The sequence below is a fragment of the Corvus hawaiiensis genome, chromosome 2 (assembly GCF_020740725.1).
Source record: "Corvus hawaiiensis isolate bCorHaw1 chromosome 2, bCorHaw1.pri.cur, whole genome shotgun sequence".
In the NCBI taxonomy this organism is placed as follows: domain Eukaryota; kingdom Metazoa; phylum Chordata; class Aves; order Passeriformes; family Corvidae; genus Corvus; species Corvus hawaiiensis.
Window position 1 is genome coordinate 114,639,118 of NC_063214.1, and position 23,954 is coordinate 114,663,071.

Here is a 23,954-nt window from a genome sequence, read left to right on the forward strand (position 1 = left end):
TGCAGCAGCCCTCAGGGGCCGTTCCACGGCCAGGAATAACTCTGCAGCTCTCCGGCCACCCTTCCAGCCCCTGGATCCCTCCAGCAGACCCAGCATTCATCCCTGATCCAAACGGCAGCATCCCTGAGAGCAGCGGGGTGGGGGAGGATGGAAAACCCAATTAACCCTTTTCCCCCGAGAAAATGCAGGGGATACACAGACGGGTCGGGCAAAGGTGATGCACTGGCTTCCCTGTGTGGTGGAAGAACCCCACGGCAGGAAAAGCCGGACACCAGAACCGGGTCGACCCCTCGCGTGGCTTAGCCCGGAGGTCCGGAGATCCGGGTCAGCCACAGCCACCCCGGGCGGCCGCCGAGAAGCGCTCACCGAGCGCAGGTGGGGCGGCGGCAGCGGGCGAGGGGCGCCGGGCGGGCACTGAACGCGCTGTGCCGGGGCCGAACCGGCTCCGCGGGGCCTCCCGGCCAGCACCACCCATCGCCTCCGCCGCGGCAGCAGCGCCTCGCCCGCCCCGTCCGGCAGCCGCGGGCGGCGGGAGCGCCCCTTTCCCGCCTCTCGCTGCCTCCCCGCCCGCCTCCCCCGCGCTCCCTCCGCCCCCTCGGCCGGCAGCTCCCGCCCGCCGCTCCCCGCTGCGCAGAGCGGCCGTGCCGGCGGGGGATGGAGAGCCAGCGCTGCTTCGCCAACCGCTTCGATGACTACCCGGGCAGCCCCGCGGCGGCGCCGGACAGGGAGGCGGCGGTGCCGCTGGTGACGGCCACCATCGAGCGCATCCTGCGGGAGCTGCCGCCCCTGGGCGGCCCCCGCGGCTGCCCGGGCGGGCTGTACGGCGGCGTGGCCGGCGTGGCCTACATGCTGTACCACGTCGCGCAGTGCCCGCTGTTCGCGCCGTCGCGGGACTCGTACCTGCGGGCCGCCCGCCGCGTCGTGGACGCCTGCCTGCGCTACCAGGAGGGATGCGGCGAGGCCGACGCCGACACCCGTGCCGCCTTCCTGCTCGGCGGCGCCGGGGTGTACGCGGTGGCCGCGCTGGTCTACCGCGCCCTGGGGCTGCCCGACTACGCCCGTCCGCTGGGCAAGTTCAGGGAGCTGAGCGAGGTCTGCGCTCCGCTCTCCTTCCTCGAGTGCGGCTCCGACGAGCTGTTCGTGGGCCGCGCCGGATACCTGTGCGCCGCGCTGGTGCTGAAGCAGCGGCTGGGCATGGAGGTAAGGGCGGGCCGGGGGCAGCGGAGCAGCCCCGGGGGCACCGGCCCTGCCGTCGGCGGGTCCCCGGGAAGCTGGGGCGGTCCCCCGCGGCGGCTTCTCGCGCTGCTGCCGGGCCGGGACGGTGCCCGCGGTGCTAGAGGGGGACGTAGCGGTGCCGCGGCCATCTGCAGCTTGCACTTTTGGGGACCAGCTGCAGGAAGAGCCCCCGGGAAGCGGGGGCTTTCCCTGGTAGCTGCTCCTCCGCAGCGCTCCTCCCCGAAATGAAAAAGATGCAGCTTTGGCCAGCGGGAGCGGGATGGGGTCCCGACTGTGGAGCGGAGCGCTGCATCCCGGGGCACGCCGAGAGCAGCAGCTGTTGGTTGCCAGGTGGTTAATTACTTGGCAGAAGCCACCCCGGGCTTTTCAAGAGTATTTCCGTAAAATGAAGTGGGTAAGAAAAGAAATAGCGTTGAGTAAAACAGAGTGAGGAACCCTGTAGTACTAAGCGGTGCTGTGCTGTAATTTGTCAGCGAGGAACCAGGTTTTGAGGGGCATTTGGTCTTGCTAACCCCAGCATTCAGACTTCCGGAAATCTGGTCGTGTATTTTGGTGCTTTTCATGAAAGAGAGCAGGGGATTTTTTCCTGGAAACCTGAGATGTGGTTATGGTTCAACATAGTATTGGTTTCAGTGATAGGGACTTTACCCCTAGACATTGTCATTGTCAGTACAATTTAGCTGACAATTCAGAGCTTCCACTGATTATGGCATTACAATTATTGCAACTGATTGTGTTTGCTGTGGTGATTGTTACTAAGTGGTCAGTGTGGTATCTGACCAGACAGTTGGTAGATTTTTGTTTTTCCCCTGTCCTCTTGTCAGGTCCAATCTGTGTTTCCTCTGTTAATCACTGATTTGCAAGTTCATATGCTTCTGGCTTTCTTCCCTCCCAGGAGAGGAAGCAACATTTATTTATAAGTAAATAAATGATGTAAAAACCAGTGGCTCTGCCCCATCCAATACTAGTCACTGCAATTGGAGTCTGAGGAAATTCGCTTAATGGAGGTCTCAGGAGGCTCGAGGGTATTCAGAGAAGCCAGGAAGAATGTTAAGTCAGTTAAATACTGTGATTGCCTTCAACTAGAATTCTTACCACGCTAAGCATTTCAAGTAGCATAGCAAGCATGCTGTTTCTTTGTATAGGATTGTCTGAAGACCATAACCATAAACATGGTTCTGTTATGTGTAACCATAGCCGAACTTTTCATTCTGGTGGCATTTCCCATGACAGGAAAGTTTTGTAGAGACATCACAATCCTATGTGCAGCAGTGCCTGCCTGAAGGTGGTTTCTCATGGAGAAATAAGCCATCCCTGTTGGTTCAGTTTGCACTGGGGGAGTGTGTCCAGCACCCATGTCAGTGCTTATGATGGTGTCGTGACACACCAGCAGAAGGAGGTGGCACCCTGCACTCTGCTGCTTTATTTAATGCCTTTTTCTATTTGTCTTACATCCCTGAGAGCAACTGCTGAACAGTTGGGAGAGTGAGTGCAATCACCTCTCACAGGCAGCGTGAGGAAGGGGAGAGCTCTCCTCTGTTTGCTTGCTGAAAAATCATACTAAAGGCAGCTGTAAAGAGTTAAACATCCGCACAGATAAGCACAGGTATGCACTTACAGAGGAATCTATTTAGCAGGTGGGTTAATTGCTCTTTTGCCAATAAAACATGTCCTGTAACCCCTTGCTGATGTTTTCATTGATAAGATGATGTCCTTCTATAGTATTACTTCTGTCAAATATGTCGTAATTTTAAATGCATAGTGCAAGAAATAAAGCACACTGTTAATTATTTTAAAATTCAAATTTAATTTTTTTAATTTAAAAAAAGATTTTAAAAGCTTGCAATTGAAATATTTTGTTCCTTTGTGAGGAAAATTATGATTTCTAGTCTATATGTACTCAAGCTTGAGCAAAATTTGTGTCCTTTGATAAATATTCCCAGCCTAGTACAGAATTATTTTAATTAGTACATTGCCAGACCAAACCCTGCATCTTTTTACAAATGAAGAAAGGGATGCCCAGAGAGAGTGCATGTCATTTATTACCCAAGGTCAAACTGTAAGCCAGGTACATCCCAGAATAGAAGCAATATCTTGTGATTCGAACCGCTGGAAAATGCTACCTCCTGTAATTTGATTGTGCACAGCCTCACATGGCTCATTGCATCATGTTTTCTTGTTTCCCACGTTTTGGTTTTTCTTTTGTTTTTTTTTTTTTTGAGGACACTCTGCAAACATTTGCAGCACAAAGTGAAATCCATTCCTTACATTGAAACACAGCCGCTGCTGCCCGCATGGTTTTTTCCTCTGAAGGAGTCAAATGGTGACCTATATATGAGAAATCGCTTGTCCTTGAGAAAAGCCTTTTGAGGGAATTTTATAATTTATATCTTGGGTTTGTTTTTTGTTTAATCCAAGCAGGGACGGAAGGAGACAGCTTTATTTCAGCAAACACAAATTTAGCTCAGCTGCTGGGCCCCAATACTTCAGTGTCTTGCTAAAGAGTCCTGGCATCTTTAAGCTTCACATGTTCTTCATGAAATTAATGGACTGTCCTGAAGGATCCAGTCTATTGGATAACACTGACCTCATGTGAAGAAAGCATTTACATTCATCTGGTTTTCAGATTTTTAGGCTAATACAGCATTTTTCCCTGATGAATTAATTGGGATTTTTTGCATGAGTAAGGATTACTTCAACAGTCAAGGCTTAACAGGATTTGACTTTCATGATGCACTGTGCATTAGGAAAGATGTTTATTTTCATCCCTTCTTTAATTTCCGTTATATTGCAGTCAGTGCTTCCCAGACAGCGAAAGGTAAAATATTGTGTTGGCAGAAACAGTGTGTCATTTGTACAGGGTGCATGTACTTTAGCTGCCCTTAACTGCTGTGTTTTCACCATTCAAGGAAAAAAATTGTTTTATTCTCTCTTAAGGACATCTTTTCCTATTTCTTGTAGTGTTGGTTCATTGTGTGTCCTTGGGGAAATCTGTCAGTCCTGCTTTTAATTACCTTCACTCAGTCTCTGTTTGCTTGGGCAAACAGCAGTAAGACACTGTTAAAATGATGGTCCCATTCCTGTGTTCAGATGATATTTTACCCTCTCCTCAATTTTTTTCCGTGATGCTTCTGTCCCATTTTGTGGTTGGTGGAGCATGGTGTGCCTCAGTCGTTGCACTCCCTTCTGGCAATGTAACTGTCAGATGACAGAGGAAAAGGTACAGAAGTTCAAGTGGCTCTTTGTATCACCATCTGCTAAAGATGCTGCTGCCTTTTAGCACAGCTTGGGTTATCTTTTAATAACTGACTGTATGGATGGGCTCGACTGACTTCCACTGGCTCGGGGTTGCAGCAGCACAGACAGCAGTGGTGCCCTGTAGGAGACAGGGCAGCATTTTGCACAGCCTGGTGCTGTGATTTCATTGGAGACTGTGGTTTCAAAAGACATTGGGGACCCTGTGAGAGACCCTTGCCTGCAGTTGCAGGGGTGACAGGCTTAACTAGCACACTGTGCCAGCAGTGTGGCCAAACCTGTTCCCTCAGGGACTGAGGCGCTGGGGAGTCTTGAGAGCCTGTAGAGGCTCTTCATGCCACAATGGTCAAGCTTTCTGTTGTCTGTGTGGCAGAGGGGCATCTCAGTTTCCTTTTCCAGCCAGTGCTAGGTCATGATTTGGTGTGTGTTTCCAGTGGTGTTGTCCTGTCAGAGTGTACACAATTCTGATATTCTGTCGGGGCCTACCCAGAAAGGGCAATGGTCTTTCTAGCAGGACCTCATTCAGTGTAAGGCCCTACTAAAAACCATTCTTACCCTGCCTGCCCTCTGTCACTGAAGCCTCTTTTGTCTTGGATCTCACAGGATTGCAAATCAAGCTGAACGAACTTCACCTGGTATGTGGAAAGCAGGAATGGCACTGCTGTGGGATGTCTGGAATCTGGATGCCAGAGCAAGGGAAGCATCAGGTGTTATTTTAAAAGGCAGTGGAACGGAGGGATGTGCAGTGTGTGGAACCTGATGGGTCCAACCTGTGTATATTTTGTAATATTCTGGGAGAGAAGATACAAATGAACGAAAGTTATTTTCTTTCAGCTCCTCAGACAATTCTAGATGATGCTATTTGTTCCTTAAGAGTCTTCCCTCCAGATAGTAAGCTAGGTTTTAAAGACTATTGTAGGTTACTTTGCTCCACTTTTTTCTTTTTTTTCAATCTCTTAGGAAAAAATTCAAAAGTATGAGGGCAAGAATCTTCCTGAGCCCTGCCTGGAACATGTTCATTTGCAGCTCTTTAAAGTGGAATGTAGCTGTATTAATGCTGAACATAGTTTTTCTGAAAGACACACAAATTATAGATCTTAGCAAGGGATATCTGCAAAATACCCACAAAACTGAGGCACCTCCAAGTGCTGTAGTGCAGAATCTCTGTGTCAGGCTTTTAATCTCACCTGTGCCTGAAAGGGGAGAGTTGGCCTTTGAGGTGAGATTTCATTCCTCCCCTGTGGCCATTAAAGTCCTTTCTCTCTGTTGAAGAATTTGCCAGTTTGTCTGAAACGTTGTGGTGTTTTAAATGTCAGATATCGTGGTGCTAGCTGGGACTGTGCTGATTTCATTATTTCATTTCACACACGCCACTACACAGCCAGGAAGTCTTTTTTTTGCCAGGGGATTAAAATGAGTTAACAGTAAAGATAAAATCTTTTGATCCTAGCCGGCCTCTTTTAAATGTACAGTCTCCTAGTCATGATTTCCGAAACTACACACGGGGGATAAATTTTGCATTAATTGATGAATTTAAACCAGGAGTTGAAAACTGAGTTTTTCTAAAGTAAACAGTGAAAAAGGGGAATTATTTGCATCTGGATTTTTTTTTTTTTTTAATGAATCTGGATAATTTGGGTCTACATTTCAGAATTTCCCTGTTTCTGTTCAGCAAGGCAATGCGAATCCTTTTTATTTAAACAGCCTTTAGACTGGGAGATTGGGACATCTTGATAATGGCTGCCTGGATTCAGTTCAACGCAGTGGACACTGAATATTCAATTGTAGATTCAAAGTAGAAAACTGGAGGTTGAAAATGTTGACTTTCCAGTGCACTGTTTACCGGCCAGCAAAAAAGCACTGTAATACAGACTGGATCCTGCTGGAATTGGAGGTTTGATTGACACAAGTTTAGCGACGTAAGTAATGTATTCTGCTGCAGAAATATGGATTTCAACTGCTTATGGCTGAAGAGTGGTATTAAAAAGACAGTTCTGTACAAAAGCAGTGCTGCATCTCTGTACCTCTTTTTGCTGTCGGAAGAACGTTTGTCTATGCAGCAGCTTCTTTCTGCTGAAAAAGCAGCCCAAGCAGTAATACTGATGATATAATAAGAGATTTTAACAGAAAAAAGACATGTACTTATGCAGAGGCATCTCTTGTATCCAGAATAGGTTTCTACTTTCCCATCCTTCTCCTAACTCCTTTAAATTTCATATGCCAGCATTTAACTCTTAAACTTTGTCAGTTCAGTCACCTTGCTGATCAACCCCATGGAGAACTTTGAGGTCACCCTTTGGAGTTTGTCGGTGCTGCTCAGAAGCAGAGATGTTCAAGGCAGTGTGCCTGCCCGCTGCTGTGCTGCCTCTGGCTTGAAGGTGAGACCTGCAGAACAAAACACAGGAACTGGGATGAGGGCATGTTTGTGGAAAGGTGCTGGGCACTTGTTTGGACCTGTGGTGTCTGGTGACTGAATCTCTGGAAGCATCTGGAGTCACCAGTGTTTGAAGCAGAGACGCAGGGGATTTCTCCAGCAGAGAGGTGCAGGGTTGGGCTGGGAGCTGCTGTTTTTCACAGCATTCGTTACGTGGGGTCACTTTGGTGGCACAGGTTTCTTAAATCTATTGCCTTGGGTTTTCAGATTTTTGTATGTTGTGTTTTATGCGTACACCAAAGAACTTTTATTACCATACTGTGTTTCCACAGGCAGCAATATTTGACATTGATGTTTTCCCTCATGATTTTTTGGCCTGGTGCTTACACAGGACCAAAAGCCACAGTTAACTGTGCTAACTCACAGGTAGCACTGGATGACACAGCAGAAAGGAGGAGTGTGCATGTCAAACATGCATATGTGATGGAGTGTGTGGAGGCAGAGACAGGCAGGCATGGGGAAAAAAGACATTTGACCAAGGCTGAACAGAGAGGCAAAGAAAGAGACAATTAAAAATTATTTTAAAAGCAAAAGAATTAGTTGCTGGCAAAAATAGAAAAATGGAAAGTTGCAGAAAGGTAGCAGAATTCAAGGATGAAGGGAAAAAGGCAAGAAATAACATAGACCCCGGAGCGGGGGAGATTTAAAACTAAAATCAGATTCTTTGACAGACTGGTAGAGATCTGATGGCCAATGTACTCAATTTAGAAGAAGGTAAAAGTTCAGCAGAACAGTAAACACAGAGAGAAGAGGACAGGCAGAGGAGTAAGCTACATTTTGCTGAGGAAAATTACTATTTTTGTCTGCCTATTTTTTGTTTGTCACTCTTCTGTCCCTGTATTCTCTTTGCATATGCTCATACATTTACAGAAATAGCTGTCATCACATTCAGTGCTTACAAATCAGAGCACAGCCTTATGTGTTATATTCCATATTTTCTTTAAGGAATAACTGAGACTACTGATGTCTGGGAGCAAATAGAGGCTTTTTAATGAAAATTGCTGTACTTCTGACACTGACATTTTCCTGTTACATGCATATAGTACTATAAATTAGTGTGTAACCTAAACAGTAATGCTGTTAGTAAACTTTACTTTGGTACCAGGCTAAAGAAGCAGGAATATGAAAGAATGAGGAAGAAAAGAGCAGCAGGTTAACAACAATTACACTGTAAAAGCATAACATCCTCAGCACTTTACAGCACTGAAGTGGAGGGATAAAAGTAAACTGCAAGTTCCTCTGTAGCCATTTAATATACATTGTTAGAACATTAGATTTTTACATAAAGAAGTAGGACAGCTATGCATCACAGCTGGCAGGGTGCAAATGTAGAAAAGATCCTCTTCTTTTGTCTCGCCTTCGTTAAATCAGTAGGTCCCACTTTACTCTGTTAATTCAGCTGGACAGTCTTCAAATCAACCTACAGCCCCAGTGGCAGGCTGTGTAAAGATTGCAGAGCAGGTCCTCAGCATTGCCTCTGAGCAGTGTTGAAGCTCTGTAGAGAGGATCAGGGAGCCAGTCAAAATGGGCAAGTCCCATGGTCCTGCCGTCACCCAATTTCTCTATTCCACCCCCTTTTTAAAAAAAATTAGAATTCAATATATGCAATCAGGTCACTATTTTTGATCAGATGATCTGTCAAAATATGTCTTTGTCTGTGTCTGTCATGGCAGGGAGTTCTTTGACCATTGACAAGCATGAGATTAAGCACCGAGTGATGTTGTGTAACCTTCTGTCCACTCCATTACAGCAGAGCTCAGGGACAATACCCTGTCAAAACGTTATTTCTTATCTGTGTTGTAGGATTATTCTCAATTGACAGTGAGCTGGAGTACCAAGGCAAAATAATTCAAATAACTGTTTCATTTTAGGTAAACATGATCAAAAAGTATCTTAATAGCAGTCCAAGCTGTGGCTGAGTCATTTGGTGTTTCTCAGCTCAATATATTTTGATGTCTGAGAGAAGAACCATAAATCTATTTTTGCAGTACATCAGCATTCCTGAATTCTTCATTTTATTGGCTTAGTATCTCTTGTTGAAAAACAGTGGATCATGAGTGAGATGGAATGGATGTCTGATAGCACTGAATTATCTGGGAGAAGAAAAAATGTGGCAGATAAATACACCTTCTATCTGTCCAAGGCATTTAGTTATTTTGTGTGGCTAATCTTTTTCTTCGCAGGATGCTTCCAATCCCTCGTTGGTACAATGTTAACATGATTGAGGATTATAAATTGGGGATGTGCTGGTCCTATTTAGATTTCAGCATCAAGGAAATGAAGGCTGCTCTTAAAAATGTGTGGGCCTGGGGCTAGAAGCAGCACAGGACAAAGCAGCCCTGTGGTGGTGGGTGGGTGCAGAATTGGAGAATGGTAATTATTGCTTATTCATACTGGTGTCGTTCTGTAGTTTGTCTGCTCAGTCCTGACCACCAGATAATATCCCTACCACAATCAAAGAGCTGACAAGGACCTTGAGGGGTAATTCAGGCTGCCATTTAGCCCACAGGAAGATGTACCTGTGCCTGTCATTCCTGGCAGCCGCTCTCTAACCTGCTCTTCATACCCCCAGTCAGTGATGAGGGATATGCAGCCTGCCCTGGATGTCTGACACACTGCTTTTTTAGAAAGTCCAGCCTAATGACTAATCTGAATCTTGCTTTTAAGCCTGGTTTTCTTTGTCCTCTCCATTGAAAATAGCAAAAAATTTTTTTTCTCTGTGCAGAAGCTCTTTATATATTTCAAGACTGTGATTATTTTTACTCTTATTTTTTCTTCTCTAAACAATCCTAATCCTTCCAGTCTTCCCATGTGTGTCATGTTTTCTACGTCTCTGGTCATTCCCACTGCACTCTGCCAGTCTCCCTCCAGCCTTTCCTGAAGAGTGCCAGAAGTTGGACACATGGTTCTGGCAAAGACCTTTCTAGTTTAACAAAGAGACAACTCTCTTCCTTCAGGCCTTTTTTCCATATATACAGCTCAGTAAGGTGTTTGCATCTCACACCAGCGTGACACTGACTCACCTCCTGCTCATGACCTGCTATTATCCAGCACCCTTTTAATGGGCTGCAGCTCATGGACAGGTATTCTTTAGGAAAAGTCTCTGAAAAAGTGAAGTAGGTAGGGGTCATGTAGAGACAGGGAATCATTGAACTCTGTGCTGTGATATGCAAGATGAGAAGCTTCTTCAACTGAAGGAGCTTTGTGTCATTAATGCCAACTAGAGAATCTCTTTTCCTTTGTTCCCTGAATAAAGCTGGGCATGTGTCATTCTACGTTGTAGCACGAGGTGTGCCATTACATATCCAGGGGACATCTGTGAAGTGATAGAGTTCTTTTGTGGAAGTAGCCTTGGAACAATATATTTGAGAGGGCTGTATTAAGTCAATTATTTTGTCCACGTTAGAAATCAAGGAGTAAGTGAAATCTGAAGTGTGTGGAGGTTAAATTTAGTCTGTTCTTGTGATTTACTTTAGTTGCTAATGTAAAGATAAAGCTCAGGGTTGTCTCTTGTTCTTGCCATCTGTGGAATGGCTAATGCTATACTTGTTTTAGTATTCTAGGACTAAGCCAGTGATTAAGTAGTCAAAATTCCACTTACAATAACAATGGACTGCAAGATACACATTCCACATGGAGCTGTTTAAATTTGATCCGAGCTAAGTCAGTCAAATATGAACTTGGGGAAAAGTCTTAGCAGTAGAACAGAAAAAGAAACTTGTTCAGGCTCTTTAAATAAATATTGGTTTGTTTGGTTTTGGTCTTGCAGAGCTAAATTCATCATGAGCTTTCTTATTCCAGGCTGCCATTTTCATCCATATATGTTTTTTATTATGGCATCAAGAATGCCTGGAAATAATGCCCATTTAACTGCTACACATCCAGGAGACAAAATGTAGACAGAGTTGTAGTATGAATGCACTTGTCCTATTTTAATTTTATTCTTTAAGCACTGTGGGACTGCTAGCTTATCTTGGTAAAACAAATATTTTTAGGTAAATTAAAAAAAAAGTAACACACAGGTAAGCTGAGTCAAACTTGGACTTGAATCTAAATGTCTCTAAATTAATAAAATCCACACCATCTATCTGAACAGTGGATTAGCATGCTCAGATTTGGATTTGGCTCAGTTGTAGAGTCAAACCATAGCCATGGTTGGAAGGGACTTCTGGAGATGTTCTGGTCCAGCCCCCTGTTCAGAGCAGGGTCTGCCAGAACAGGTTGCCCAGGGTTGTGTCCCCTTGGTTTTGAATATCTCTACTCCATGCCTTTCCTAGGCAACCTGTTCCTGTACTTGGGCAGTCTCACAGTAAAAAAGCTTCTTTTTATATTTAAGTAGAATTTTCTGTCAGTGGGCACTGCTAGGAAGATCCTGGCTCTGTCTCCTCTGCTCTCCCCTATCGGGTGTTTATACACATCCATGAAATCTCCAGAGAGCCTTCTCTTCTCCGGGCTGAGCAATCCCTGACGCAGTACATGGAAAGCACACAGTCATTCCTGCTCCATTTGCTTTCCCCAAAAGCAGGCTCACAATGCCATTCCACTTCCTCTGACTTCCTCTAGTACCTTGAATGGGTGAAGGATTGCAATTTCTTTTCCTTGCACTTGCAAGCATGGAAGGGCCTAAAGTCTAGAAGGGTCAAAAGGACCCACTCAGCACCATGGTCCCCTTGTCAGTCTGCTGTATAAAGGAAGGGCAGAATCTTCTCTTAGCACCTAAATATTAAGGTTTGATAAAATTGTTCTGGTTCTGGCAGGCAATTGGGAAGGTTTTGGATCTGAAAAGTTTTAGTGTAACGATTTCTTTTTTCCCTACAAAAACAAAGCTGGTTTAGTGGATGCTGCAGCTCAAACGCTTCTCAAGGGCCTCGCAGCCCTGCAGCACTGAGTGTCTGCTAGTGAAAATGCCTGGATGATTGGAGGAGGTAGACCATGTCCCCACCATTGAAAGAAAACAGGAAATACCCTGAAAGTGCCTATGCCCCTACACTGTTTGCCAGTGGAGGAGGAGAATTCCCTTTCCTGTGTGATGTATGAGCAGCCAAGGATGCATCAGGAGAAAAAGGCAAAACCTTTTTCTGAAAGCTGAGTTACAGGCAAAGGAATGATAAAACATTCTTTCCAGTGTCTGCAGATGGCCAGGACACCCCTCAAGCATGAGGGCTATGAGGGAGGTTCTTTCCTGTCGTTATTTTTATGGAATTTCTTTCAGATTCTGCATGACAGACATCAGAGGACTTCAGTGTCCTTCTGGGCCCTTGAAGTGAAGCTGCTTTACTCCAAGGGCATCAGAATATTAAGCACACAAAATAGGGTATGAAAGGCATATGGTAAAGAGCTTTAAATCATGTATTTTGACTTAACAAGCTTGCCTTGGAAAACACAGTTTGTGATCTGTAAGTCCAGAAATAGCTGTGTGGGGCCCTCCTGTCTCACTTTGCTCAGTTCCTCCCTGTGGGGCTGCAGAGAACAGTCATGTAAAGTGACAAATCCTGCAAAAGAAAGGATGGCATTGAGTGCTCCCAGGGCACCATGTGTCATCTGTAACATGAGGTAGTAGTAATTCCTGTTAGTTAATTACATGCAGCTAATGGCCAAATGCTGTGAATATTTCTTTATTACTGTTAGAAGTGGTGTGATTTTTCTCATGGCTGTTTTTCTTCCTCCTTGCTGTCTGAGGTTAGAACTCTTACAATAATCTGAACTGTGTGTTCTGACACACTTTTTCCCAAACTCAGCTTGGTTTACACCCAGTCACAACTGAGAATAAGTAGCATAAAGGGAAGATTGATAAAGTTTTCCTAATTTTATTACAGTACCAAATGGCAATCTTTTAACTCAGAGAAAAGTACAGATAGTAATCCCATTACTTACCAAGTAGGCTACGTTTTAAAGAGCAGTATTCCACACTTCTTCAAATAAATCCCATGACTCTTAGTGTGCCCTTGAAATGTGGCAGTATTGAATTATAAGTGACTGTCTGTATTTGAAATATGACTTGGATTGTATTTGGAGTTGTGGGAATATTTCCAGGCAATGCTAATGGCACTGTATGCCACTGGAAGCTCTTTTGTCTTTTGCTTCAGAACCCTCTTGTCGGGGTGCCCTGGAGTATCTGGGAGCTACATACAGAACATCAGGATTTTTACTACATCAGTCTGCTACCACAGTCTAAGGATAGAGTAAAATTCAGATGACTCAGAGGACTTGATCACCTTCATCTGGTTTTCCTGCATTATGCTGTCAGCATTCTTCCTGTAGCTTAAGTTGATATTTCTATTCAGTGGCTTATTGGCATGGCACAAATTGCAGATCATCACACAGAGTAAAAGTGACATGATGCCAGCATGGAGTTCTCTAGAATTCCCCCCGCTTGAAGGCAGTGCTGGTGCTTCTTTAAAGTGACTAATTTATGCCTTAGTTAGCCTGTGAATGATGCTTTTGTGTCGCTTACCTCATTTAACTAATTTCACAGGTAGCCACATTGTTCCTCAGCAGCAAATACTTAGACATATTTCCAGGTGTCACATGCCTCATAAAGATCTGCATAGTAGAACTGTGCATATAAAGCAGCATGACATAGAATAAAGAAGTCTTCTGAGACAACCAAGATCACGTGTTGTAAACAACAGAATCATAAAATTAGTGCCTGATGAAAGAGCAGTAGCCAATACCTTGTTTACATTTGAATAGGTCTTTTGATGCAGTGTCAAAGATAATTTCTTTGAAAACTTAATTCATTCTGGCTTGGATGGGGATATTGGGGATTTGGAATTGGCTGAAAGACCGCAAGCAAAGCTAATCATAAGTACTAATAAGGGACTGATGTAGCAACCAGCCTTATTTATTATCTTCATTAATGATCCAGAGGAGGCAGATATCTGGATAAGAATTGCTTTGGCATTTAAGCTGAAGCAAGTGCCAGACACTATGCACAGGCAGAGGGAAAGTATGAAAACAGCTCAAGAGATTAAAAAATGAGTTAAAATAAGGTTTATTCTTATTTTTTAGTGTAAGCACATGTATGTGGGAAGAAATATCTGTAATACTTATCCTGTATGCTGGGAAGAAACTGAGGTTCAAGTAAGCTGGACATGACAGGGCCTGAGTACATCAGAGTTCAACACTGACTTTAATATAAATTCTTATGTTCCTTTGCTTTTGTTCTCCAAGGGAATGAACAGCTAATACCAGTGAAAAGCCATAACCAGTTCTCATTATCACAACATGGCAACAAGGTCAGTGAAATTTGGGCTCCCTACAGGGCTGTACCATCCAACAGAGATACTATGTATTCACTCTCTGGGATTCCTCAGACCTTTCCATTGCCTGAAACTCACCCAGGATGCTAAGATACCAAAAGTTTTGCAGTCAAAACTTTCGCGGGCTGGTGACTAAGGTTGGATTTGCTTGAATGGCCAAGGCACTTGATTTATGCCCTGGAAATCTTTTGGGCATCTTTTAATAGGTGTGCAGATCCTGAGAGTGCTGTGTTGTGGGTCACATAAGCCATGCCAAAATTCATAAGCCACCAGCTACATTACTCACCATCTGTGGAGCTCTGGTACAGATTTATAGTGCTCTCTTTTCTCCATGGTGTTTATGCAACTCCTTCCAGTCTTCCCACAGGTAGTGGCAGTTTGCACTCCATCTCACCTGCCATAACTCATCTCTACATCCTCCAAACGAGGTTGTAAAGCTGCAGCTGGGGAGCACATCCCACCTAGCTCATCCCTCCCATTTTGCTGGAAGTGCTCTTCTCACAGAGCCCCAAGGGTCTGACCTGCTGCGGAGTAAAAGCAAATTTGGCGTCTTTTCCCAGTAGCAAGGGCAGAATGTGTTCACCTGTTGTCACCCTTACAGGTTTTAAGACCAAATGGGCTCTGAGCAAATTACAGTACAAGTGGGGGTCTTCCTTTTTATATGCAATAACCTTGAGATTTCATCACAGACCTGGTAATTCAAATTCACCTCCCTTCTTTTTCTGATACAGTGCAGTGGTTTAAGCTGATGCCTCTAAGCGGGGTGTGCTGATGGCTAGAGCAAGTGTCTCTTATTGTGCCTCTGATTGAAATTACTCCCATCTAATACTCAAAACATTCTGCGCAGCAAGGCCTGGAGGGAAGTGCCCCAAACTGTGTCTTTGTCACCTGAAGTGACAGCATGGGAAGAAGCTGTTGCTGCATGACAGAGGCACGGTAACTGCACAACAGGTTTAAGTAACAGTTTTCAAACTGTTTCACACACAGCACAGCAAGGACAGTTGGATGCTTCCACGTGATTGCAGTCAGGAGCACTAGTGTATAAACAAATGTTTCTCCTTCAAGATTTGTTTCCAGTGCTCCATCTGGTTTAATGTCTTGTACCAGTGCTAGATGACTCAGCTACACAAATGTCTGTGGAAAGTGAAATGTGTTGTCTGTAACATGCCTAACTTGCTTTTTTAAGGACTGGTTTTATGCTCTGAAACACGGGGATTTATTTTTCTTCCGGAATTGATGGGCTAAGTTCTGGGAGTTGATTCTATGACTTGGCCTTGCAACATCTGTCAGTGTTACGACCCACCCCTGAAGGTGAGAGTAACCCAGGTTCTTGTTAGTAGATCCCTTGGACAGATTAGAGTGAAACAACACTGAATGATTGGTGTTTGTAAAGGAATATACATTTATTATTAGGGTTTCTTTTGGAAGAGTTTGGTTGCAAAGGAGACCAGGTATGTGGCCATTTTGATTAATATTATCTATAGTAATATAGCAATATAAGAGCATAAAAATAGCACTTAAGAAAATGTATGAGAGAAAAGAAAGAGTAGAAAGACATCACCACCAATGGATCCTGTGACGAGACTTGATTGTTGCAAAGTGATGGCAAAGTGGTGGTTGCAGTCGTGATCCATCAGCAGTGGGTGAAGCCCTCCCAATGGGTTAATATACACTCAGGCTCGGTGGGAACACCCAGGTACTTCCCCTGGCAGGGGGGAGCTTTCAGTCCTTTGGTGGGAAGCCTCAGAAATGAGTCTGGGGGCAGTTCAGGGGTCTTTGATGGTTTATGACACCTTCTGAGACTGGAGAGCTGCCTCTCACGTCAATGTAGTTCAGTCAGCCTATGCCCCATCAGAAGGGCTGAACACCCTCAGGAGCTTTCCCTGGGGCAGCAGGGGGAGTTTTACAACTGAGGGAGGACAAGTGGCCCAATAAAAAGCACCATTCTGCCTTGCAGGATCTGGCTCAAGGCCTGGCTTGTAGCCCTCGGTGGGTGCTCACCTCCTCTGTCTTATGCAAGCAGGGAAGGGCCACCACACGCCCAGAAACTCAACTCCCTGCCCCTCAAGGGATGCAAGCCTGGCCTTAGCAAAGCACAGATGGGCAATCGTTTGAGTCATTAACCATTAACATTCCAGTCTCTCGAAGTCAGGACTAAATGTTCTTATATTGTAATATTGGATTAATTGGAAGGTGATAAATTATTTATTTACACAACATGGGTTCTGACAAATTCGAATTTAATTCAGTTGGAGTGGTGGAGCACTTCAGCAGTTAAGCCAAAAATCTTTCTAAAAATTCTCAATTATAGAAAGGTTCATTTGGTTTGTTAAAATTGCACAGTGTAAGTGGACCCAGCTAAATTTTGCAGAAATAATTTCCTTAGCTGACTTGATTCTTGGGGGAGCAGAGAGATATTTTGCCTTTAAACTTGACCTTTTCATAAGCTATCATTTTGTTCATCCATTGCAAGATAAAATAATTTTTTGTTCTTTAACGTGTTACCTCCTTTAACACATTATCTCCTGTCCAGAAAACAGATGTTAACTTCACTTAGAAGAATTTCATAATTACCTCTTAAGTACTTGTTTCTGCTTGACTTCTTGTTTTGTTTGTTTTGTTTATTTCGATAATGGGAGAACAGACCCAGAGAATTATTTGAAGAAAGAACAAAGTAATCTCAGCTCAAGTAGCTGTTAAATAATCATTTCATTATTACTCTCATGCATCCTAACGCTTTCTGTTTGCTCTCTGCAGTGCTGCAATACACTGAGCAGGGATTTCACTGACCTGTCCACAGCTCTAGGCAAACTGTCACACATAGTTTAGGTCCTTCTCCTCCGTGAGTGTTGGGTTTGGTGGAGGTCAGGGACTCTTCTGATGTACTGAGCTGTTACAACTGTACCCATATTATACAGCCACTGTCAGGGCATTCTGTGCATCCCTAGGTAGCATGTTAGGATGGAAGCCCTTGCTTTTATTCATTTTAAATGTGGAAAAAAACCCACAGCATTGAAGGCATTGTGGTTAGGAGCCGCTGATGCTGGCAGCAACTGCGTTCTCTTTCTGAACCTTACTTTGAAACGAATGAAGAAACGAGTAGTTGATAATTTCTGCAAGTTTTACCAGTAACAAGCTATAAATGCTTTTATGGATAGTTTTCCAAATGCTACTTTCTGCAGCCTCTCCTCCTCCTCCTCCTCCTCCATCAATTTTTTTTTGTTCCAACACTTCTGCCACGAGGCTTTGAGGAGACATTTCTGTTTTCTTATTTAGTTTGGTAAGCCTGTGAATGACGCACATTCACTTGTACAGAGGGAGGAGGTCTGAACACTTACAAAACAAGCCTAAAGGCGCTGGAAGAAGACTGGGAATTCTTGTATGAGAAAGATAAAAGGACTAGATGATGGTGACAGATAAGGAATGCGGTATTTTTAACGTAAAGAGGGAAAAAATATAAGGCTGCCTAATAATGTATAGAATGAAGTGTCTGTTTTCTGAATTCCAAATGTCCCTGGCATATTTTGTGAGTTGCAACCATGTCAACAATGCTCAGCAAAACACTGAGGAAGCCAAAAGGAGAAGAAAGGAATAAGTTATGACACGCAGCAGCACACTTCATATGTAAAAGTAAATGGATGTACAATTGCTTACATTGTGATATTTGATTAGTCGAAAAGTGGTAAAATGTTTTTGACAGGTGTAGTCCAGGCCAAATCCTGTAGTCCTGAGAGAAAAAAAAATTTCCCATGGAAAACAGACATGTAAATGTCTGACAGTCTCAGTTGCATCTGTGAACCTAGGATACCTAGGATAACAGTGTGAAAGGCAAGTGAATTCCTGTTAAACTGACTGTCAAGCAAGATGAGATATAGTTTGATCCAATACAATTTTCTGGTGTGTGTATAAACTGCAATCTTTTATTTTAGTTTTTTAAACTTCTTAATTCTTCAAACAATATATTTGCAGTAGCAAAGAAGATTCACAGCAAGAGTGCAAAGCTCTGCCTCGACAGAAAATATAGACCATTATTTGGAATTCTGGCCTCAGGGGAGTGGTGCCTCATACCTCAACTGAAATTTTTAATCTGTTTCATTTAGATGCAGAAGACTGTGTTGCCTGGCTCATCACAGGGGACAGTCTTCTTGAGAATATTTGTTGACAGCTCTTTGAGAATCTGAGGGAGAACTACTGCTTATAAATGCAGCTTTATTCAATAGAGGCATAAAGTATGCACAGCCTTGGAAAAAAGTGATTAAAAAAACCCAAGTATTTTTATTGTCTATAAGTCATGCACTCCACATTGGTTTAGAGCAATGAGTGAGGATGCATGTGCTAGTCAGTTCCCTCCAAACTGACTGAAATGAGAGTAGGATCAATTCTTGAAGAGCTGGATATTTGCCCAGCTGTATCTGTTAGGTTTCTCTACTCAGCTTCTGCAAGCAAGGTCAGCATTTCACTCTGTCAAGTAATTCATGTTCCTGAAATCTCAGTCTTTGAGGGCTAACTTGGACAGAATTATTATCAGTCCCAACAAACTATGAGGCAGCCCTATGGTGTTACTAGCAAGACATAGAAACCCTAATAACTTGTAAAACTTTCAGCATTTCTTACATGATACTTGCCAGGAGTAACAGTCTCCCCAGTCAAGACCCATTCAGGTCAATGAGGACTTTGATATTAAAAGCCATACAAATGATCTAATAGGTGAAGTGACTTTGAGAAATTGAAAAATAAAGTGCTGCATGAGGGTGAAAAGGCTCTTTTCCATTACTGTGAGTGATTAAGATATGGTGTTACTTAAGATGAATTGAAGGATGAGCATCCTTAGAGATATTCTCAAGGAACTAGCAATCAATCTTCCTCTGTCCTCATCCTGTACTTTTAATTTATTGTATTACATAGTTGCTTTTAAGTGTAATCTCTTATTTTTATTTGGTTTTTTTGGAGATCTCACATGAACAACATCTAATCACTGTTGTTGAAGCAAATGAAGCTTTAATGTTATTTACAATTGGAGCACGAGAATGGCATGATAAGCTGGAAATAGAGAAAGGTGGTGTGATCATAGAGGTTCTGTGCAGTAGTTTGGTCAGAGAGATCCCTCAGCGAAGGGTACAGGAGAAGAACATTTATTCATCCAAACAGGCTGTATACAAACCACTGACTGTTCTCTCCAGCCCAGGACCCACTAAATTTGGATATAGACTGTTCTCTTCAGACACAGCCAGCTAACATAGCCTATGGAGCCCAGGAGCTCTTTCACCTCTCTCGCTCTCTCTACCCTCTTTCCTGAAGCCAGTTAGGCCAACATCTCTGTTTCGTGCCACCTTTTGCCCTGTGTCACCCAGCTGTTCCTTCCCAACCCAAACAAGGAACACCAGCCAACCAGCAAGGACATAACTGCTGCCAGGAGTGGAGTTTTGTTAATTGTGAAGTGACATACAGTGCTGTTGTCCCTTTGTCTTCCTTAACCAAACACCAGTTTAAAGGAACTTCACAGGTATTACCACTTTCCCAGAGAAAGCTAGACAAAGTTTCTCAGAGCTAAAATTTTGGAGGTGCACCAGAGATGTCCTCATTTCCTGTTACTCCTTGCCAACAGTGCTTTTGAGTAGCTGATTTGACTTCTCTCTTTAGTGACATCTTTAAAGTTAACTATGTCTTCATAAACTTGGCAGCTGTACAATTCATAATCTTAAGAACTCCTAGCCATGAACATTTCTCTTTGCAAATTTGTACTCCTCAGAAGTAAATACATTACTTTTTATTAGATCACTGAGTGTTCTCCTTTACAGATGAAGTAAAAGAATGAAGAAACGGAAGTGTCCAGTTGTTTCTGGAGACCTTCAAGTCATCCTCACATATGGCTCATCAGATTTCTTTGGTCTCTAGATACAGTTGTCATTTTCATTTGTAGAGCTCTGAGCCTAGGTCAGCTTCCCTTTGACCAATGTTAGCCTTTACTGACTGACTCGAGATCGAGTTCTGCCCATCTCATGCTGACCTGCAGATGTGAGCTAACACTAATAAATTCCTTTTCCCAAGAGCAGCCTGCCTAAGTTCCTAGTAGCAAATGGTCATGCCTAGTTGAGCTGGACTTGCATCACTTTTTAATGCAGACTAAAGGCACAGGTTTATGCAGTGTTTGGGGAGGGTCTCTCATTTGTGGTTACAAAGATTTTGTCTCTTGCCAGTTTCATGAATCCTGTTTCCTGCTGCTCTGGAGCTGGAAGAATGGATGGTACTTCTTATGCCTCTGCATAGATTGTGTTCATGAACCAGTCCAAGCACCAGCACAGCGTTGCTACCACAAGAAATGTCTGTGGAACAGATGAAGGCATGGAATCACTTCCAAAGAACCAGCAGACCCGCTGTTAGGGGGAAGTAAGCTGATCCAATATACACAGGCAGAGCAGATGTTCCTTGCTTAGTAGTGTTATAAATGGGATGGGATCCTAGGGCAGCACAGCTACAGCATGCTGGGCTCCCTGTTGCCCCAACTAGAGTGCAAGGTGCCCAGCTTGGAAGGTGTTTGTCATCTAAAAGCAGTCAGCACTGTCAGGGACACGTATCTGGAGTGCAGAAGGATAAATCTCCCATCAGGAATTGATAACTCTGTGCTGTGTTTTTGGCGTGAGCTAATTACAGAACTCACTCACTGATTTACTTTCTTACTGAGACTAGAGAGTCAAAGGATTTCCCACTGTGATGAAGTTTATACATGAATAATCTTCTTCCTACCTGTGAGGAGAGAATGGGAAGGAAAGCAGTATCCATGCAGCAGTAATCTCCTGCTTATTTGCAGCTCTCATAAACTGCTCCAGTGTCTGATGAAGGAGTGGTTGATACACAGGAGCTCCAAACAAGGGTTTGGATTGCAGAAAGATGATCTCTGATACTTCCATTTTAGCCAGTTCCCAGGGTCTGTGTCCTCATAATTGCTCAGCCATGCATTATGTGGCTAGTCAATAATAACAATGAAAAAGGAAAAAAAAGGATTTTACACACCTCTTGAAAAACATTGGGGTAAAATTCTGTAATGTAAGAAAAAGCCTCTCCAAGCAGTGCTGGGTTTGTTTCTCACTTAATTTGCAAATCTTTTAAATGTTTTTAAACACGCTTTTCAATTCACACTCTTGAATTTGGGTGCAATTCTAGGGAGAGATGCTTGAAATTAAATTGTTGGCTCTCTGTGCTCTGTGGTAACTCTAACCCTCGACTAGGCAGCAGAGAACATGCAGCTGGGGTGCAGACAGCTGCTGTTCAAAAGCGTCAACACAGGAGTGCATCCCAGGATACCTCATTTGTCCTGTGATCAGACTTGTCCTCCTGAGAAATGCCCTGCTGGCTTTGCTGCTGATCAGCCACCTTTGGTGTTGAGCTTTTGACGGGGTACCTGTCCTTCTGGGACCAGAGTAACAGAGCAGAGGAGGCTGCTGCTCTGCTAAGCTCTTTATTTCATAGTCTCACAGCTTTCTTGAAGGCAGAGTTTGAAGGGGGTTACATAATAAAGGCAAGCAGCAACAGCAACAGCAGGCAAAACCAGCTTCTTCTATATGCTCTATATGCTCCATATATTCTATATGCTCTGTACTCCAGACTCTATATGCTCTATACTCTAGACTCGATATTTTTTCTTACAGAAGTGTGGATTATATTTGCTAATTGACCAATAAGATTAACACACAATTCTAGTTTTCCTTTTCTTAACCTATCCTGGTCTAATTCTAACAATCCTAAGTCTTGCACCAGTGTTACATAGGTATTACACAGATTTGTGTGTACAGTTTCTATCAGTTCTTATTGTTTACGTGAACACTCTGTCTAAAAAATGTGAACAGTATAATTCTATCTATATTTTGTCTGAAGTAAAGAATTCTGTGAAAATTGTTCTTGCTGCAGCAAGAACTGTGTTTAAGGTCTCTGCTACAGCTTTTTAACATTTCAGGTACTTAGCATATATTTCTACTAAAAGTTAAAAAATCTATATTTCTGTTTCACTTTGGTGTGGCTTCATGTATCTCCACTTATCCAAAGGTTTTAATTCAACCCCTGTGCTTTGGCTTCCCTCTGGGCCTGAGTCCAGAGGAGCTTTCACTCCAACACTTTGGCTGATCAGGACCTCAGCTATAAGGGCAGACTGATACCTCCTCAATCATGGTGATTATCTGAACTGCTCTGATCTGGGATCTGTTCCTTGACATCCTCCCTGCTTCATTTCTCTAGCAGCAGAGAGCACAGTGGTTGTGCTTCCATACTTTTTTCAAGTAATTACTGTGATGGAGACCTGTTTTTTCCTTCCCAAGACCTAGGTGAGCCGCTGTATTACAACTGGATAGCTGTATCCAGCCACACCCTGGTGCAGCAGAGTAAGAGGTGTTGGGAGCCTGAGTGTAACTAGGAGAAACTCATGTTTCCCTCTCTCTTCATTGACCCAGGATAGGGGGAGCTTGAAGAAAGGTATGGCAGCAACGAAAGATAGTCAGGTCTTCTTGTGCTTCCTCCCCTTCCATACCCACCCTCTCCCTTCCCATTTTCTCTGCTGGGCGTTGTGATTTGTCCTAAGAACACCTAGGGAGAAATGTCCTAAGAAAAGAATACCATGCACAAATTTCAGGAGGAACTATGTGGTTGCTTGCATAAGTACAGAATCCCATAAAAAAGGAGGCTGGAAAAGACCTCTGGGATCATTGAGTCTGACCTGTGACTGAACACCACCATGTCAACCAGACCATGGCACTACATGAGTCTTTCCTTAAGCATTTCCAGGGACAGTGACTCCCTGGGCAGTCCATTCCAATGTCTAATCATCCTTTCTGTGAAGAAATTCTTCCTAATGTCCAACCTAAGTCTCCCCTCGTGCTGCGTCAGACACTGTCCTCTTGTCCTGTCGCTGGTTGCCTGGAAGAATAGGCCAATCCCCACCTTGCTACAACCTCCCTGCAGGGAGTTGAATGCATTCCAGGGATGGGGGAGCTGTGATTATTGCCACTGACTGTGGTACACATCAGTCTGCAAAAGGCTGTAAAATGCTGCTGGAGATTGGGCCAACTGGGCACTCCTCCAATTCCTACCTGGTGTTCTTATCTTGTGACAAATCAAAATGCCCATCGGTGACAATCACAAGGGAGAGAAGTGTGTGTGGAGGATGCACATGAAGACTCGAATGTTGTCACCCATCACAAAAGTCCAGTTGTTGTTTTTTTCTTTGAAACTCTTCATTTTTAAGTGGAGACATAAGGAACTGAGATGCTCATTGCACTTGACCAACTGTGTAGGAGCACCAGCTGCTCTCAGCCAGCCACATGTCTACAGTGAGAGTTGTGCTCCATCCTTTTTGCAATACTTCATGTTCTCCTTCTGAAGGACAGGTTTAACAGCAGAATTTGGTGGGTTTAGTGCTACACAGTCCTGGCGAGTAGCACCTGATAACAAAATATCAGCTTTGTCTTATCTACCAGTAATCTGATTCATCAGGAATAAAGGCAGCTTTCAGTTTCTGACTGGAGTCATGATTAGTGACCCACAAAACAGGATAGGATTGGCTTCACTGTTTCCGTGGTGCTGAGGCAAAGAGCAAGCCCCAACCCCCCCCAAATTTACATGTTAAAAACAAGCAATGCCATTGGAATCTATAGGGAAGTCTGACTTACTCGAGATTGCAGTCAAGTACCATTTTCCAGTGAACTGACAGTCATATTAATAGCCTTTCTGAGTCTTAACACACTGCCATGTAGTTGTGTTAGTATGAGAAATTCGGGGAA

General features: G+C 43.9%; 1 protein-coding gene across 1 annotated transcript in view; it reads left to right on the forward strand.

Annotated features, from left to right (window-relative positions):
* The first annotated feature begins 589 nt into the window (after window positions 1–589).
* Window positions 590–23,954, forward strand: part of LANCL3 (LanC like 3) — a 39,143-nt gene continuing 15,778 nt past the window's right edge. Inside the window, exon 1 of the mRNA XM_048288883.1 lies at window positions 590–1,200. Within this exon, the coding sequence (XP_048144840.1) occupies window positions 655–1,200 (546 nt within the window). The 5' untranslated portion in view covers window positions 590–654. The remainder of the gene's footprint in view (window positions 1,201–23,954) is intronic.